This window comes from Ictalurus furcatus, chromosome 20, assembly GCF_023375685.1.
Source record: "Ictalurus furcatus strain D&B chromosome 20, Billie_1.0, whole genome shotgun sequence".
Lineage (NCBI taxonomy): Eukaryota > Metazoa > Chordata > Actinopteri > Siluriformes > Ictaluridae > Ictalurus > Ictalurus furcatus.
Genome location: NC_071274.1, coordinates 9,209,137 through 9,227,921, shown reverse-complemented (window position 1 = coordinate 9,227,921; position 18,785 = coordinate 9,209,137). Strand labels below are relative to the sequence as shown.

At 38.7% G+C, this 18,785-nt stretch overlaps 1 protein-coding gene across 2 annotated transcripts in view; it reads right to left on the bottom strand.

The window, feature by feature from the left end:
- urb1 (URB1 ribosome biogenesis homolog) overlaps positions 1 to 18,785 on the bottom strand; it is a 107,150-nt gene that overhangs the window by 69,253 nt on the left and 19,112 nt on the right. For both annotated transcript variants that reach the window (XM_053652139.1, XM_053652140.1), the window contains exons 11-22: positions 17,588 to 17,761; positions 17,363 to 17,483; positions 17,161 to 17,283; positions 11,508 to 11,620; positions 6,753 to 6,872; positions 6,468 to 6,584; positions 5,098 to 5,236; positions 4,720 to 4,890; positions 4,201 to 4,400; positions 2,225 to 2,437; positions 1,835 to 2,017; positions 1,271 to 1,533 (exon numbers count right to left, since the gene is read on the bottom strand). In XM_053652139.1, coding sequence (XP_053508114.1) covers positions 1,271 to 1,533; positions 1,835 to 2,017; positions 2,225 to 2,437; positions 4,201 to 4,400; positions 4,720 to 4,890; positions 5,098 to 5,236; positions 6,468 to 6,584; positions 6,753 to 6,872; positions 11,508 to 11,620; positions 17,161 to 17,283; positions 17,363 to 17,483; positions 17,588 to 17,761 — 1,937 coding nt within the window. The remainder of the gene's footprint in view (positions 1 to 1,270; positions 1,534 to 1,834; positions 2,018 to 2,224; positions 2,438 to 4,200; positions 4,401 to 4,719; positions 4,891 to 5,097; positions 5,237 to 6,467; positions 6,585 to 6,752; positions 6,873 to 11,507; positions 11,621 to 17,160; positions 17,284 to 17,362; positions 17,484 to 17,587; positions 17,762 to 18,785) is intronic.

The window sequence follows — 18,785 nt, the reverse complement described above, 5'->3', positions numbered from 1 at the left end:
TATATATATATATATAAACATTTTTACAACTTTCCCAAGGACCCCCTGCAATGACACCACTGACCACAAGGGTTCCGCGGACCCCTGGCTGAGAAACACTGCACTAAATACATAGGTGGAGTACATAGTGCATAGTGTAAGTGTAAAGTACATAATTTGGGACACAATTTTAGAATTTACTCTCCACGTGTTCTTGGAACAGAAGTAACGTAATGAGTAAATGTGCCGCACGCAGAACGACTAATCATTAATGAGATTCGTTGACAACGATTTTTATAATCGATTTTATCCATTAGTTGTTGCAGCTCTAGCTATATGCATATTTTTGGTCCTGTATGTATAATTTTGAGCTTGTATTGACTACAGAAAACTTAAAACTTAAAAATAAATTAAAACTTGTGAACCAAATTCTTTTTTTGTTTTTTATTAAAGATGTATGTTGTACAATCATTCTGCCACGGATAAGAACGGTTCAAAAAATTATTGAAAGCACAATATTGCCATGCCATGTTCATAATGAGTATATGTAAACTTCCAACCACAACTACAGGAGAGTAAGGGTAAAGAAGGTCAATGATGCACTATGGAGCAGAACAAGAAAGAGCTTTATAAACATAAATTAGAATTTTAAAATCTATTCTGAACTTGACAGGAAACCAGTGAAGAGATGCCAGAATAGCGGAAATATGATCCCTCTTTTTGGTCCCTGTTAAATTTAGCTGCTGCATTCTGCACAAGCTGCAGACAATTTTGAGGAAGGCCAACATACAAAGAATTAAGCAGTCCAACCATGATGCAACAAGAGCATGAATCACGGTTTCTAGGTCTTTTCTAGAGAGAAACTGTTTTAACTTTGCAATAGATCTTAAATGAAAGAAGCTTCCCTTACCAACAGCACTGATTTGTTTATCAAAGCTTGGAATTCCAAGCTTGCAGCTTGGAATTGATTCAAAATTTCTAACATTTTAAGTTTCAAAAGCTAAATTACTATCAAATATTATTCTGGCATTTGAACCACTTCTGAATTTAATCTTTATTAAAATAACAACTGGACCGGAACCAGTTTAACAACGTTCATGATTAACCTTGGTTGGTTCTAAATCTGTTTTGGCATAATCAAATGTTCATAAAGTCAGTGGTTTGCAGTGAAGTGCTGCTTTGCACGATGATTGGCCCTAATCCTGTACAGAGTACATTTGATGTCTGGGATGTATATCTAATTTACTTATTATTATTAAGAGAAAGCATATGGTAACTGAAAATGGCATACCTGTTGCTCTGTTGTAGTTCACTGAGCAAGGCTCGCTTTATGGCTGTCAAGTAAGAGCTGATGACCTCCAGGGCATGGATGGCTCTAAGGGTCTCAACACAGGACATCAGCAGGTTGAGGACACCCTGTGTCAGTTGACCACAGAGCTGCCTCACTCTCTCCGAGTCCAGGGAGAGATATGGTATCACTCCCAGCCCCACTGCCAAGAACCATTGCTGCAAAACTGGGTGCTTGAACACCAACCTGAACACAACAAGTAAAACCTGCAGAAAGGTAGAAAACAGGGCATAAAATAAGGCATAATAATAAATAAACGAAACATACCAAACGAAATATAAACAAACTAAATGATTATTGAATCCCTCACTTCAACCATGATTGAATATGAGCACTCCTGCACATTCCACTCACTCAAGATTCGTTTTACGGCTAGTTTACGAAGCCGATTTCCGCTACTGAATGTAACTATTTAGATACTCTCAATAATAAATACCAGCAACAGCATGTGAAATGCAAATGATATACTGTTAAATAAAATTGTTAATTGTCAATGAGTTTCTGTACCTGCTCCTTGTTGACTTCTTGAGTAGCTGTAAAGTTCATAACCAGAAAAGAATCTTTCTCCTCCTCCTCCTGCGGTTCTGACTGGCTGGGTGGAGTTTCAGCTATGCTGAATAGTTTTAGAAACAGAGCATGTAGCACCTCCAGCATACAGCGCACCACCTCGACTGCCTGATCTCTAGGGAGCTACACCAATGTAGGTAAGGAAAGAAAACTGCATTAAAGGGATTTTCCTATACAAGAAATAACCCACATTAGTAAACTACTTTATAATGATTTAAAATGAGTTTAATGAAGGTAAAAGTAAACTGAATAGTTAAGTAAAGACTGTAGTTGGAGAAGCTAGATTTAACCTTAAGCATGAGATTATTTTCACAGAAAAATAGACGTTACCGAGCAGAATGTCTCCACAAAAGATTTGAGATAGATCAGGGTTTGACTGACAGCCCCAATAACATCAGACAACTTTAAGGTGGACAAAGATTGCTCTAGGCCTTTCCAGAATGAGTCCTGGAGGAAAGTGCCAGGTCCTTCACAGTAGCATGCCTTCAAATAGGCAGAAAAATCAAAAACAGGTCGAGAAGTAGTGGACTGCACCAGGCTGAACTGTAGGAGGTGTAAATATTTTGGATTTTGAGTTAGTAAATATTTTGAGGTTGGGATTAACAAAGATCAACAAATGTAATACTTCATTAAGAATGTGTGACCGAAAAGTGATCAAAACCTTGAATAAAATTGGCTAGGCCAGAAACACAACCTGAAACAACATTTATATACAGTCACAATACAAAAGTATCGGAACAGCATGATCAATTTTTAGTTTTTGTTATTCACAAGGAATTTGGCTTTGAGATCAAACAATGGATATGAGATGATGGATCAGAATTTCAGCTATCAATTCCTGATATTTACATCTCGATGTGTTGAATTATAACATGGTACCTTTGGTGTCAGTCCACCCATCATTTTGGTGAGTATAGGAACAGATAGTCAAAGTAAATGAAAGTTGCTTGCAATAAATGGATAAAGCATCTGAACCAATGACATCACCAAAGTGTTATATTCTTCTTTTGTGATGCTTTTTCAGGCTTGTACTGCAGCTTCTTTCAGTTGTTACTTCTTTTGGGGGGTTTCTCCCTGCAGGAGAGGAAAATCACCAGACCTTTTCCTAATTGAACATAAGTGGGTTAAGTTCCCATGATTGATTTAGCAAGTCCAAAACCTTCCACTTTTTCCCCCCGATAAATGACAGAGTCTTTATTGGTCACATATACATAGTGAAATTCTTTTCTTTGCATACCCCAGCATGTCAGGAAGTTGGGGTCAGAGCACAGTTCTTTGCTGTGCTGGCAGTGTGTTTTGGGTTATTATCTTTTTGCATGATTAAATTCCTGCCAATTAGACTGGATGCATATCTCTGATTTGTCAGACAAAATGTTTAAGACTTCTAAAGTCATTCCATTGTTACCATCATGAATTACATCACGATTAGTGATCCTGTTCCAAAAGCAGCCATGCAAGCCCTAGACATTTGTGGCTCATCCCTGTATTTCTTTGCGAATTCAAATCTGGCCTTCGTATTCTTACTGCTGATGAATGGTTTGCACATAGTGGAATGGCCTCTATATTTCTGTTCCAAGTCTTCTTCGAAAAGTGGACTATAATGCCTTCACCCCTGCCCTGTGGAGGTTGTTGGTGAAGTCACTGACTGCTGTTTTCTTAACAGCTCTCACGATGTTTCTATCAATTGCTGTTGATTTTCCTGGGCTGACCTGGGTTCGATACCTGGGTGTTAGTACACAAATTTCTTTTTCTCCAGGACATTCCAAATTGTTCTATTGGATATACACTTCTACAATGGCTCTGACTGATTTTCCATTTTTTCTTAGCTTCAAAATGGCATGCTTTTCTCCCATAGAACAGCTATCTGTTCATGTTGTTTTGTCCTTTTTAACAACAAATGCAGTCTTCAAAGGCAAAACCCAGGGCTTAAACCAAGAGTCAACACAGAGTTATTAACAGTTTTGTTTATCAATCAATCGTTTAAACAACCTGGGCAACAAGAAACACTTGTCAGTTATATGTTCGATTCATTGAAAAATCAGTGGATTTAAACAAAAAGGTGCCATGTTCCAAGTTGTTTTACACATCTAAATATTTTTATGAATAAATATGAAATGTTAATAAGAGGAGATGAAAGCTGAAATTCTGATATCTCGTCTCACTCATCTTTTGATCTTAAACCCAAATGTCTTCTGTATATAGCAAAAACTATTTTAAAAAAATACTTTCGGAGGGGACTGTATAGTGAGCTACATGTAATATTCATAACATTCAAATCATTTCTAACAGTGCAAAGAACACCTTACCTGTGTTTCCTGATGCAGTTGGGACAGCCATTTAAAGTAATACATGCGGAAGGCAGAAACTGAGGGATGAGGTGGGGAAAAGTTTTCAGAAGAGAGAAGCTCTGCATCGTAGTTTTGCAGAGTCAAACACAGAGCTAGTGGATCCATCTGTGAGTGAAGGATATCACACAGTACTGCACATATGTACTCACACAGCACACCTGTAAAACAACAGCCCATCTTAAAACACCATTTACAGCTGCAGTACTGTACGTAAATGTAACACGCTGGTGCAAATTAAACATCAGGATAAATCAACAATTAAAATCGTGTCTTACTGACAGCATGAAAATAAGAACCAGAGCTCCTGATGCCTGGGAGAGACTATAGGATCTTTCACATCTATATGACATTCAAAACCATTCCAATCTATTTTTAAAAAATACCTCAAACCGTACCTTAATCTTAAATGTAATAAGATACATCATAGACACAGGGCAAGTAAATTGTAGAATTATAATAAAAAAAATTCCAGGTTACTTTTTTCATCAATAAAGGCCGCCTTTTGTTTGTTCCGGGCCTCCAGCACAGCAGGCACGACAGCACTGAAGGGGAATATCTGGAGGATGCTGTCATCAGTAAGAGACAGCCCAACACTGTCAGCATCCTTTTCACTGGCCTCTATTACGACATCGATTACACCAGTTACATCTGTTAGGCAGTAAAAGTACAACACTTCTGAATTTTCTGGTGAAAACGCTCATGATCACTGATTAGACAAAGTGGAAAAAGTGCAATTATAAGTACAAGTACTGACAGTACAACCTAAGCATTGAAAATTAAAGTACAAATGAGTTCAAAACACTATTTGAACCTCTACCCGATTCAAAATGTTTGGGAAACTGTATGATAGCTCACCGTCAATATGTGATATGGGAACACCGCTAGTGTTCCTATCTGGTCCTCTCATTTTAGCCTGAAGACACACGGCCTCTTGCACCATAACTGCAACTTTATCCATGTAAATGTAAGGGTTAAATACCACCCTCATCAGAACCTGCATCTCCCCACACACGCACACACGTCAAAAATGGTTAGCGTTGGTATACAGTCAGGTCTATAAATATTTGGATACTGACAGTTATGGTTACTTTGTTATGGTTATGTTCAAAGTTCAAACAAAGTTATGTTCAAACAAAGTTATGGTTATGGTCTACCACAATATGTTGGAGTTTAAATTAAAGGAATGAATGCATATGAGCTCAAAGTATTCAATGTCTTGGGTTGCTTTCAAAGTATGCTTCGGGTCATTGTACATCTACACCATGAGGCACCATTTGATAGGCTGAAAGGCAACAAATAGGCTGAACCTGAGCAGATAATATAGCCATATACACTTCAGGATTCATCCTGCTGCTTTTGTCAGCAATAACACTATCAAAAAAATACATGGAAACCAGCTCCACTGGCAGCCATACATGCCCACGCCATAGGATGAGGTGCTATGCTTCAGACAATGAGCAGATCCCTCACGTCTCCATACTCTTCTTTTCCAATCATTCTGGTACAAGCTGATCTTTGTCTTATTTATCCATAGGATGTTGTTCACAAATTGTATGGGCTTTTTTAAAACTGTAATATGGTCTTCCTGTTTTTGTGGTAAAACCTCTGTATTTACTCTGGTGATGTCTTCCATCAATTGTTGACTGACACAGATACACCTACCTCTGAGTGTGTTCTTGATCTGACCACCTGTTCTGAATGGGTTTTTACTTCAGCAGGGAAAGAATTCCCTTGTCATCTCCCACAGCTATTTCCCATGGTCTTCCAGGCCTTTAGGTTTTCCTGAGCTTACCAGTGTGTTCTTTCTTTTTAAGTATGTACCGAATAGTTCATCTGGCCAAACCTAATGTTTGTATTATCTCTCTGATTGGTTTGTTTTTATTTATCAGCCAAATGACTGCTTGCTTCACTGGCAGTCACCAGTTATTGGACTTCATATTGAGAGTTAAACAGCAACAGATTCCAAATGCAAATTCCACAATTGAAATCAACTCTAGACCTTTTACGGGATCAAATATAAAAGTACTCTAATTCCTACAATGTTACCCTAATTTGGATACCGTCAAATTAAAGCTGAAAGTTTGCACATTGAGCTTATCTTCATTTAATTTCAACTCCAATATACTGTGGCAGACAGCTAAAATACCAATAACTTCCAAATATTTATGTGAGTGACCAAGACAAATATGACATGGTTATTGAGATGCAGGAGTATATTGTGATACCAAGTCTAAAAACTGGATGACTGTCTCTTGTTGAGAAGGCTCCAAATGAAGCAGGTGATCCAGCCAAAGCTCTAACTCTTTCCAGTTGTGCTCAAATGCACCACTTCCTCTCAGGACCTGAGAACAGAACAGCAACAACTATTTATTATGTGGCATTTTACAACCACCACCCTCGGTGTCCTCTCTCACACATGACAGTGAATACGTTACAATAAGGCAGAGACCTATTTAACTACCTTTCCATAGCTCCAATTCTAAAAGTAACCCAAGGTTCCATGTACTGACCTTAAGGATGAGCATCCTAGTTGTGGTCCTCAGATGAGTGTTGCTACTGTTGACAAACATCTTTAGCAACACATGTAATACAGACCGGTTGCATCCCCCACACTCTGGAGCCACTACATCCTAAGGTAACAATTAAAGCAACTAATCAGAGATCATGACTGACACAGCAACAGAATAACATCTCTCAGGCAAAAACAACGAAAGTCTTCCAAGACATGATGTTGATCGGTTAGCTGTACTTTGAAAAATCATGCCTAAATCACCAATAGCTATTGCCATAATACAGTGTTCTAGTACAGATGTTTCTCCATCCTTTCAGCATAGCACACGGAGATGGTGATCTGTGGTTCTCAAAGAGACATTATTAAGGATCCAAGCACAACCCCTACTGTTTTAGGATATTTCATCTTTAGAGGAACCCTACTGTTTTTTTCTTATTATTGTCCAGGCAAACAGTAATAGAATAGGTTGTTCCACAAGGCAAACTAGGCGGACTGTGCGCAGCTCTCACAGGAGGATCTATGCTAATGGGGCAGAGTCCCTGGGAGGGGCTTGTTCCAATGTGATGTCACTTTAGGGAGAAGACGAAAACGGCTCATTGAGACACTGTTTATGATTTATTGGGAAGGGGAGGGGAAAAAAAAAAAGAAAAAAAAAAGGTGGGTGGATTATTACCATTGTAGGGTGGTTGTGTACAGTACATACTCTGCAGACACAGATTTACATTCAAACACCATTTAAAAGTGAATTTTGCATAATAGGCCCTCTTTCATGCCTGTAATATATTGAAGGCAGCTTAATGTTCGGAAAACAAAAGTAACTGGCCCCTCTAAGGTAAAAAGCCACAGGCCCCAGCCTGGCTCCCAGAGTTCAAATGTTCTAGAACTGCCACTGAGTGAATCTGACTCTTGCCTGGATATTGTACATTTGCAGCTCTTACCACTGGATGCTACAGTAATAAACACGGTCCTGTCCTTATCCCAGGACTGTTACTCACAATACGATTATCCTTTTAACACATCTGTTACTATTTGATTTTTTCTATTAGCAGCTCTATAGTGTAATGTACATAAAACTACAATTATCCAGAAGAGGATGGGTTCACTTTTAAGTTTGGTTCCTCTCCAGGTTTCTTCCTCATGTTTTTCCTTGCCACTGTTGTCTCAGTCTTATTCATTAGTTATATAAATCTACACCCAACTTCTTAAATGTGCACTTATACCACTCACAGCTGCAGCAGTCATAGATAACCTACCAGTAAACCAAGTGATCTAAGTAGTATACAACGTGATATAGATTTTCCTATTAGGAAAAAACAGTAACTAGAACTATGCATCCTCATGCAAATCTCATGCAGGATGAAAATAAGATTGAGTTCTTCAGAATAGCATGGAGTGAATCTAATTTTTTTAAATAAATTTTTTAATTGGATTTCCTTGTTTCACTTCCTTCATTAACCAAAAAAAAAAAAAAAAAAAAAAAGGGCAATATCAACAAAAAAAGCAGTCACAATACAAATCAAGAGTATGATAACATTTTAGGGTTATTTCCCAACCCACCTAAAGGTAACTGCTCAACTACCCAATCCCACCCAAAACCAGACTGCTCCCCAATGAAATAGATAAACTATAGATATTACGGTCACTACACTCTGTCATTAGTAAGTGTGGCAGGCCTGTACAGTCTTTTCTCTGAAATTAATTGATCCAGTGTGACAAGCCAATTATTGAGGAAACTGCCAACACATGGTCAACATCTTTTTAGACACAGTAAGACCATATTACAAATGGTAACAGAGTGCACTAGGGGGTGTTGTAGGATTTTCTGGGCAAGAAGTTCAAGCAAATAAGATTGGCGAGAGAGGACAACCCTGGCAAGCAAGAAACTATGGGAAATTGGTGTATCTTGGTTCTTTCTAAAAGGTTTAGCTGAAAAATTATATCTTGTAACCTGTTGAGTAAAGCAACATTTTCTTCAATTGGTCTACATGAGACTGTAGACCAAGTTAGACCTTGAATTAAATTATGTCAAAAGCTGTGCAAGGTAAATGGCCAAAATTGAGTCTTAAAATTAGGTATGGCAAGACCTCCAAATGTTTTGTAACATTGAAGGGTTTTGAGTTGTGTGATGTTTCTTTCCTTTCCATAAAAGTTTAGAAACGAAAGAGCGCAGTTTGTCCCAGCAATGCTTAATCGTTAATGCTACGTATAAAGTGGAAGATGTCAATATCCAGGTACCCAAAACACTATTAGAATGTTTCAGCAAAAGGGGTCTGAAAAGGCAGAGTTCAAGTGCATCAGTGCTCATTTTGTGCAGTTAATTTTATAACTAGAAAATGAGCTGAACAAATTGAATGTACAAAGCAACTATGGAATTGATGAAGCTATATATTATAATTAATATTATATATATACATATATAAATACATACATACATACATATATACACACACACACACACACACACACAGACACACAAAATATACATATGCAGTATCTCAAAAAAGGGAGTACACCCCTCACATTTTTGTAAATATTTGATTACATATTTTCACGCAACAACACTGAAGAAATGACACTTTGCTACAATGTAAAGTAGTGAGTGTACAGCTTGTGTAACATTGTAAATTTTCTGTCTCCTCAAAATAACTCAACACAGCCATTAATGTCTAAACCGCTGGCAACAAAAGTGAGTACACCCCTAAGTGAAAATGTCCAAATTGGGCCCAATTAGCCATTTTCGCTCCCCAGTGTCATGTGACTTGTTAGTGTTACAAGGTCTCAGGTGTGAATGGGGAGCAGGTGTGTTAAACTTGGTGTCATCGCTCTCACACGCCCTCATACTGGTCACTGGAAGTTCAACATGGCATCTCATGGCAAAGAACTCTCTGAGGATCTGAAAAAAAGAATTGTTGCTCTACATAAAGATGGCCTAGGCTATAAGAAGATTGCCAAGACCCTAACACTGAGCTGAAGCACGGTGGCCAAGACCATACAGCGGTTTAACAGGACAGGTTCCACTCAGAACAGGCCTCACCATGGTCGACCAAAGAAGTTGAGTGCACATGCTCAGCGTCATATCCAGAGGTTGTCTTTGGGAAATAGTCGTATGAGTGCTGCCAGCATTGCTGCAGAGGTTGAAGGGGTGGGGGGGTGAGCCTGTCAATGCTCAGACCATATGCCGCACACTGCATCAAACTGGTCTGCATGGCTGTTGTCCCAGAAGGAAGCCTCTTCTAAAGATGATGCACAAGAAAGCCTGCAAACAGTTTGCTGAGGACAAGCAGACTAAGGACATGGATTACTTGAACCATGTTCTGTGGTCTGATGAGACCAAGATAAACTTATTTGGTTCAGACGGAGTCAAGCGTGTGTGGCGTGTGTGTGGAGGAGCACAAGGTCTCTAACATTCACCAGCTCCGTGATGTCGTCATGGAGGAGTGGAAGAGGACTCCAGTGGCAACCTGTTAAGCTCTGGTGAACTCTATGCCCGAGGGGGTTAAGGCAGTGCTGGAAAATAATGGTGGCCAGACAAAATGTTGACATTTGGGCCCAATTTGGACATTTTCACTTAAGGGTGTACTCACTTTTGTTGCCAGCAGTTTAGACATTAATGGCTGTGTGTTGAGTTAGTTTGAGGGGACAGCAAATTTACAGTATTATACAAGCTGTACACTCACTACTTTACATTAGAGCAAAGTGTCATTTCTTCAGTGTTGTCACATGAAAAGATATAATCAAATATTTACAAAAATGTGAGGGGTGTACTCACTTTTGTGAGATACTGTATGTGTGTGTGAATATTTTTTCTATAGAAGCTTATTTGGATATCTCTGTGTGTAGAGATAGATAGATTGATAGATCTACTGTATATGACTGTTTTAACGTAGGCATACTGCAATCTCACAGGTGTGGTATTTAAATACAAACACATTCTTTAAAAAAGCAGCAATAAAAATAGTATCTTAAACTGAACAACTGCCCAAACAACAAATCCTAAGTATATAGATGCACAGCTGATTTGGGCTTACTGTTAAGCAACAGCAGATCTGATAAGACTAAAATGCCCAGACTATTGGTCAACTAAAACTTCACTAAAAAAAAGGATAGGGTTAAATATGATAAAAAAAACTATCATGTGCAGACACAGGACTAGGACTAAATTAAAAACTGACAAAATTAACACTAACATCACCCAACATGTTTACAGGTGTTTGTATGGAAATACTAGTGTCTTGCTATGATTTTAATAATTTTTTATTTTTTTTTCATTAACTTAATTTTTACTGTCATGGAGGTCTGTTACCATGGTAACTCCATTAATAGACAGCGGGCACAACATTTTGTCAAGAGCACAAGCACAATAGACTTTATAAAATGGTCTCCTATTTTATTTTTGAGTATTTGTAAATGTATTTGCATCTTTCTCTGGGTGACCCCTCCTACTTCACAGACAAGGCATGCACCGGCCAGTGCTGATTAGTGCTGACTGTGTTGCAAATACAGATCTCCACTCAAACTACCTCTGCTTCAAGAAAAAAGTTTGTCTATGTCCATGCCAATATCAAAAGAATCTCCCAGTTCTTTTTTTTTTTTTAGGTACCCTTTAAAAATGCTTACATACCTGGTTAACTGTGGCCAGGGCAGCTACAATTAGTATTACTTAACCTTAATTACTTAAACCATCTACAGTACATAGTGACTACAGTTTTGAAAATAGTCTGCCAAATACATCCATAGGGTATACCCAATATACCTGAAAGCGGAACCAAGTAAACTTGTTAGCAGGCAGCTCCAGCGCTAGCTGCAATACTTGGTACTGCAGGATGGGAGGAACATCCTCTTTCATTCCTTTCTCTGAAACAATGCCTGCAAAAGATAAAAACTACATTCAATATGGTATGATTGGTTACAGGGTGAACAATTTACAAAAAGAACTGCAGATACATATTTTGCTTATTAATCATTATAATCAAATGTTAGATTGAACATAAAGAAACTTTAAGGCCTTTAAGAAAACTGTATTTGGATAAACTCGCTTTTTAACGAAACAAGAAAAAGCTGTAGAAAAAATTGTTGTAATATTTGGTTATGTATATTTTGCTAAACATGCCAATCATTATTCAAATTGAATGTCATTTCAATGACGATAGCAGAAAGTTGGTAAAATGTACTCAGTATTTTGTACACTGAATAAACCAGTCAAAACACAAAAAGAGAACAAAACAAAGTAGACATGACTGTGCCATCTGTTGACTGACCACATAATCTTAAAATACCAGTGAAATTCTGTGATTGTGGCGGGCATTGTAGAACAACACAGAGAAACTGCTATACAGTGTGTGAAGTTTAGTTTCAAAGAACTCTAGTTAGGAAAAATGCTTACAAAACACTGTCATTTAGAAACTGAGAAAAGTTTATTTTAAAAAAACTTGTCAGCTAGCAGGGACCAGTCACTGCTGCTGAGGATGACCCCACATGGGTAGCCTAAAGATTGCCATGAGACTGTAGTGGATGGTCTGACGTGGACAGCCTAAAGACTGCACATAGTTTACACTCAAATCTCATTCAGTATTCAATGGATACTACAGACTCAACATGAAAGCACTAATGAAATAAAAAATGGCTTATGCTTATACTGAAGATCTTTTCAAAATGCTCAGTATTGATTGACTACAGTATAAAGTTGTGGACAAGTGATGACTCATAATTGTACTATCCATTGTCACCCAGAAAAGGATGGGTGCCCTTTTGGTTCCTTTAACGGTTTCGTCCTCATGTCATTTCAGGGAATTTTCCCCCTTGTCACCGTTTACCTCTGACTTGATTAGGGATCTAAATCTACATCCATATGGATTTCCGAAAGCTAAATAAAAATAATTAATATTAACCTGCAGCAGCAAATCAGTTCTGTAAGTATTGGAAGCAACAAAATGTTTGGTTTTCCCTAGGGTCTTCAGTGTGATTGTGTGAATACAAAAACATCAAGGTAAACAATTTGAGCTGAGAAATAGAAGAAAACTGGAGGGAACACCAAACATTTTGTTGTTTCCAATACTTACAGAACTGATTTGCTGCTGCAGGTTAATTTTAATTCTTTATTTAGCTTTCAGAAATCCATATTTTATATATATATGCACACACATACATTATGTATACATACACTCTCTTTCTCTCTCGCGCTCTCTCTCACTCTAATTTATATATACACACACACACACACACATACATATATATATATATATACACACACATACATATATACACATACATATACACACACGCTCACATACTGTATATACACACATACATAGACACACACACACACAACATGTGTTTAATATGTGTAATATATATATATATATATATATATATATATATATATATATATATATATATATATATATATATATATATATATATATATATATATAAATAAACACACATATACAATGTAAAGTAGTGAGTGTACAGCTTGTGTAACAGTGTAAATTTGCTGTCAACTCAAAATAACTCAACAAAACTTAATGTCTAAACTGCTGGCAACAAAAGTGAGTACACCCCTAAGTGAAAATGTCCAAATTTGGCCCAAAGTGTCAATATTTTGTGTGGCCACCATTATTTTCCAGCACTGTCTTAACCCTCCTGGGCATCGAGTTCACCAGAGCTTCACAGGTTGCCACTGGAGTCCTCTTCCACTTCTCCATGATGACATCACGGAGCTGGTGGATGTTAGAGACCTTGTGCTCCTTCACCTTCCTTTTGAGGATGCCCCACAGATGCTCAATAGGGTTTAGTCCATCACCCTCAGCTTCTTTAGCAAGGCAGTGGTCGTCTTGGAGGTGTGTTTGGGGTCGTTATCATGCTGGAATACTGTCCTGCAGCCCAGTCTCCGAAGGGATGGGATCATGCTCTGCTTCAGTATGTCACAGTACATGTTGGCATTCATTGTTCCCTCAATGAACTGTAGCTCCCCAGTGCCGGCAGCACTCATGCAGCCCCAGACCATGACACTCCCACCACCATGCTTGACTATAGGCAAGACACACTTGTCTTTGTACTGCTCAACTGGTTGGCGACACACACGCTTGACACCATCTGAACCAAATAAGTTCATCTTGGTCTCATCAGACCACAGGACATGGTTCCAGTAATCCATGTCCTTAGTCTGCTTGTCTTCAGCAAACTGTTTGCAGGCTTTCTTGTGCATCATCTTTAGAAGAGGCTTCCTTCTGGGACAACAGCCATGCAGACCAATTTGATGCAGTGTGCGGCGTATGGTCTGAGCACTGACAGGCTGACCCCTCACCCCTTCAACCACTGCAGCAATGCTGGCAGCACTCATACGTCTATTTCCCAAAGACAACCTCTGGATATGACGCTGAGCACGTGCACTCAAATTCTTTGGTCGACCATGGTGAGGCATGTTCTGAGTGGAACCTGTCCTGTTAAACCGCTGTATGGTCTTGGCCACCGTGCTGCAGCTCAGTGTCAGGGTATTGGCAATCTTCTTATAGCCTAGGCCATCTTTATGTAGAGCAACAATTCTTTTTTTCAGATCCTCAGAGAGTTCTTTGCCATGAGGTGCCATGTTGAACTTCCAGTGACCAGTATGAGGGAGTGTGAGAGCGATGACACCAAATTTAACACACCTGCTCCCCATTCACACCTGAGACCTTGTAACACTAACAAGTCACATGACACTGGGGAGGGAAAATGGCTAATTGGGCCCAATTTGGACATTTTCACTTAGGGGTGTACTCACTTTTGTTGCCAGCGGTTTAGACATTAATGGCTGTGTGTTGAGTTATTTTGAGGGGACAGCAAATTTACACTGTTACACAAGCTGTACACTCATTACTTTACATTGTAGCAAAGTGTCATTTCTTCAGTGTTGTCACGTGAAAAGTTATAATCAAATGTTTACAAGAATGTGAGGGGTGTACTCACTTTTGTGAGATACTGTATATACATACACACACACACACACACACATATATATATATATATAAGATAAATATAATTTTTTTAAATAATTTTTTTTTAAAGGGATGCACCGAATGTTCGGCAACCGAAAAACAACGGTTTCGGTGTTCAGCCAAATAAGTGAAAAGACCAAATAAATTTGACTGAACAATGACATTTGATGACGCGACCAAATAGCCTAGCAACCAGAGTGAGACGCGCGAATGTCACGACCTCGATGAGGGGGCGCGCGTGCGTGCACGAGCTACGTGCTCTTCGGATGTGTACTGTGGACACGTGGGTTGGTTTTGTTTCTGTTCCGGAGTATTCTGTCACGTCGCGAGACGTAAGGGAGTAGAGTACGGAAGCAGGTCAAGTCTTATTTATTTAAGGGCAGGCAGACAAATCCAAATCGTAATCCAAAAAACTTAGTCAAGACAGGCAAAGGGAATCAGAGTCACAGTCACAGAAAACAGGGTCAAAACAAGAAACATGAACCAGTACTACGGACTGGGAGCGGAAAAACCAGCGGGGACTAAATGAACTAATCTATAGTTTAAACTAACAAAATCTATCAAAAGAACATAGCATTAACAACATATCTAACTATACTATACCTACTATAATACTCTGCGAGGTGTACAGGGACGCGAGCGGTATATATCCCCAATATAATCAGCCGTATATAACCGAATAGAACCATTTTTGCACTTTTGTCAATGCACTTTTTAGTTGTAGGCTACAGAGTGTTACATTATTTCAGCAGTCAGTTATAGGCCTAACATAGGCTATTCAAGGGGGGCTCAAAGATGACCACATAAAAATATTTTTATTTTACTCATTTATTTATTTAAAAGTTATATTGTGCCTTGTTGGTAGCCTACGCCTGCTGGAATGAAAAAAAAATGTTCAGTGTTAAATAAATATTTTGAAATTGTAGTTTTTGTAATTGATTTTTTCTTTGAATAGCAAGACAAAATAGTAAAAAGCACATTTTGCCTATTTCGTTGATGCAATGGTGAAAAAATGGCAAAATAAATGGAAAAAAACGTGTTCAGTATTTGGCCTTTGGCTTTCTGCCAAGTTTTTCCATTATATTCGGCTTCGGCCAAGAATTTTCATGTCGGTGCATCCCTACTGAGAACACCTTTGTTTTCTGAATAATTTTTGACTACATACATACATACATACATACATACATACATGGTTGGTTGATCCTTTTTAACCAACAAATGCAGACTTCTCAGTCAAAACCCAGGGCTCAAAACAAGAGTAGACATTCAGAGCTATTAATTGTTTAAACAATCAATATAACAAGGCACAACTAGGCAACAGACATCCGTCACATGTTCCAATATTTTTCATTCACTTGAAAAATGGGTGGGTTCAAACAAAAGATGCCATGCTTGAAGTTGTTTAACACATCTAGATATAAATACCGTGAAATAAAAGCTGAAATTCTGATACATCCTCTCATTCTTTTGCTCTCAATCCCAAATGTCTTCAGTTTATAGCAAAAAATATAATAAAAAAATAAATGGCCTTCTCATTCAAATATTTTCAGTAAGTACACACACGTATGTGGACAGCCCTCCTATTTATTGAGTTTAGGAATTCACTAGCATTGCTAACAGGTGCAAAAATCCCATGCATAGCCATGTAATCTCTGCAGACCAAAACCGGCAGTAGAATGTGTCTTACTGAAGAGCTCAGTCACAGTTATTGTAAAATGTAAGTGTCTAGACACAACAACAGCTCAGCCACAAAGCAGTTGACCATAAAACTCACAGAGCAGAGCATGTAAAAATTACCTATCCCCTGTTGCATCACTCATTACAGAGCTCCAAAATGCCTCTGGATGCAACATCAGCACAAGTACTGTGTGCCGGGAGCCTCATGAAGTGGGAAGAAGTTCCCACAGACACTTCAAAATATTGTAGAAAGCCTTTCCAGGAGAGAAGAGGCTGTCAAAGCCGCAAAGGGAGGATGGAAGGGGCAATGCCATATTAATGTCCATGGTTTCAGAATGGGATGTTCTATAAGCTCAAAGTGACTAAAAGTCAATATTTGGTCTGACAACCAAAAAAAAAAAAAAAAACAACACAGTCATCTCAGATACAGTTAACTTCTGCGATGAGAAAATTAGGAAATTCACACCTGACTATAGGGTAATTTCTATATAAACAAACAGGTACCAAAAGAGGAATTTGTGCCAACAAGGTCACATCATATCTGATTGGAACATTTAGGGGATGGCACAGTCCAGGTATATTGTGAATTTGCATTGTGATGAAAACAAAAATTTATTTTCAAAATATAATTTTTTTCATTAAAGAATAGCTAAATATATTGCTGTAGAATGCTTTACGAAAGCCCCTTTTCCTACTTTTGTTTCCCTTTAAGCCCAAACAAAGAAGAAAACTTGAGCAGTGGTGAGAACTCACCTTTTAACAGTTTACTGAAATCAAACTTGCTTTCAGTAACCAGGTGTGGAACAACTTTATGATATAAGCACATCACCTGCAGTAGCAGAGCCTTAAACAAGATCAGCTTTTGATTTTCATCACCTGCAGTACATATGATAGTTACTTCAATAAAATCAACACAATTATGCACAGTAAAAACAACAAATGCACAGTGCTTTACCATGTTCTTGAGTTTTAACCTCCTCTGCTTTTAGTTTTGCCATCTGTACCTCATCCTCCTTTTTCTCATTCTTTGACAGTGACTGCCAAATTGATACAATGGACATGATGTCTGGTAAAACCTGTGGAAAAAGTAGAATAATGCCTTCAATGTGTCTACGTGTTTACTTGCTTTGTATTACATTCCCCATTGTTTGCTTTATATCCTTTCTGAGACTGTTCACACCTTACTCAGCGCTTCCCTGTAAAGCTGTGCAAACTCTTCCTTGGCATTGAGACTGTGGGCATCAAAACTATCAAACACTGGACTCTTCAGACTGTGCTCCATATTCTTCTGAGCTCTTCTTAGGATAAAAGCTATCACAGTGAGTGTAGCATGCTGCCCCACCACACTGGGTAACTGTTGAAGATTAACATGATTAGTAAATTAGTTAAACATAGAACATCTGTACCCTGCTCATCCAATCAGCCAGTCATGTGGCAAATGGCTTAGCTGGGGGGGGGGGGTCCCCTAGATACACCCTAACCTCTGGAACAGTGTTCCAAATAAGATTAGGAATGTTAGCTCAATAATAGTTGTTAGATCTAAATTAAAATCTCTAACTTGGCCACCTGATTGGCAGCTTTGCCGTCAGATTTGTTGGCCCATTATGGACAAATCGTTTGGAATATTAAAAATTCTTTAGATAAATTTTGAGAGGCTTACTCTGAAGATGAAGTGCCCAAATCTGGTGGTGATCGGAAAAAAAAACTGGAGTAGCAAAAAACTACTGAGTTCAAACCCCAGCACTGCCAAGCTGCCACTGTTGGGCCCTTGAGCAAGGCCCTTAACCCTCAACTGCTCAGATGTATGAGATAAATATAAGTCGCGCTGGATAAGGTCATCTGCCAAATGCTGTAAATGTAACTAGAAGATTATCTTTTGGAGTCAGAAAATGTACTAAATGGCGACATTTAAATCAAATTAAAAAACACGCATTCAACCTTCGGCTGCACCCATTTCCGTCTCTGGTTATAGGAGAGCAATGGGCTAAGTAATAAACCCTTAATATTTTAGTCCTACACCAGACAGCTGGACTTCAGAACCCTGAGACTGATACGATCAGTTGTCTCCTAACCTGGCCAATCGTCACAGTCATGCAGGGAAGAGTGGTCATCCCTATGGAGATTGGAGTTGGGGGGTTGTTATCAGGGATGCTCAGCAAGTGGGGGTGGGGGCAAAGCACAGGTTGATTTGGTTTTTCATATGTTAAGACGGGTCCAGTATGGGGAGGTGCAACTAGGGGGTCCTGTGCTGAACCAGTTAAAAAATTGCTCATTGACTCTGCCCCTCCCCCGCTGATGGTCTTTGATGTTGAAGTCTATAATCTGCTTCATGCCCAACCACACATCCCTTATATTGTTTTGCTGCAGTTCATTCTCCA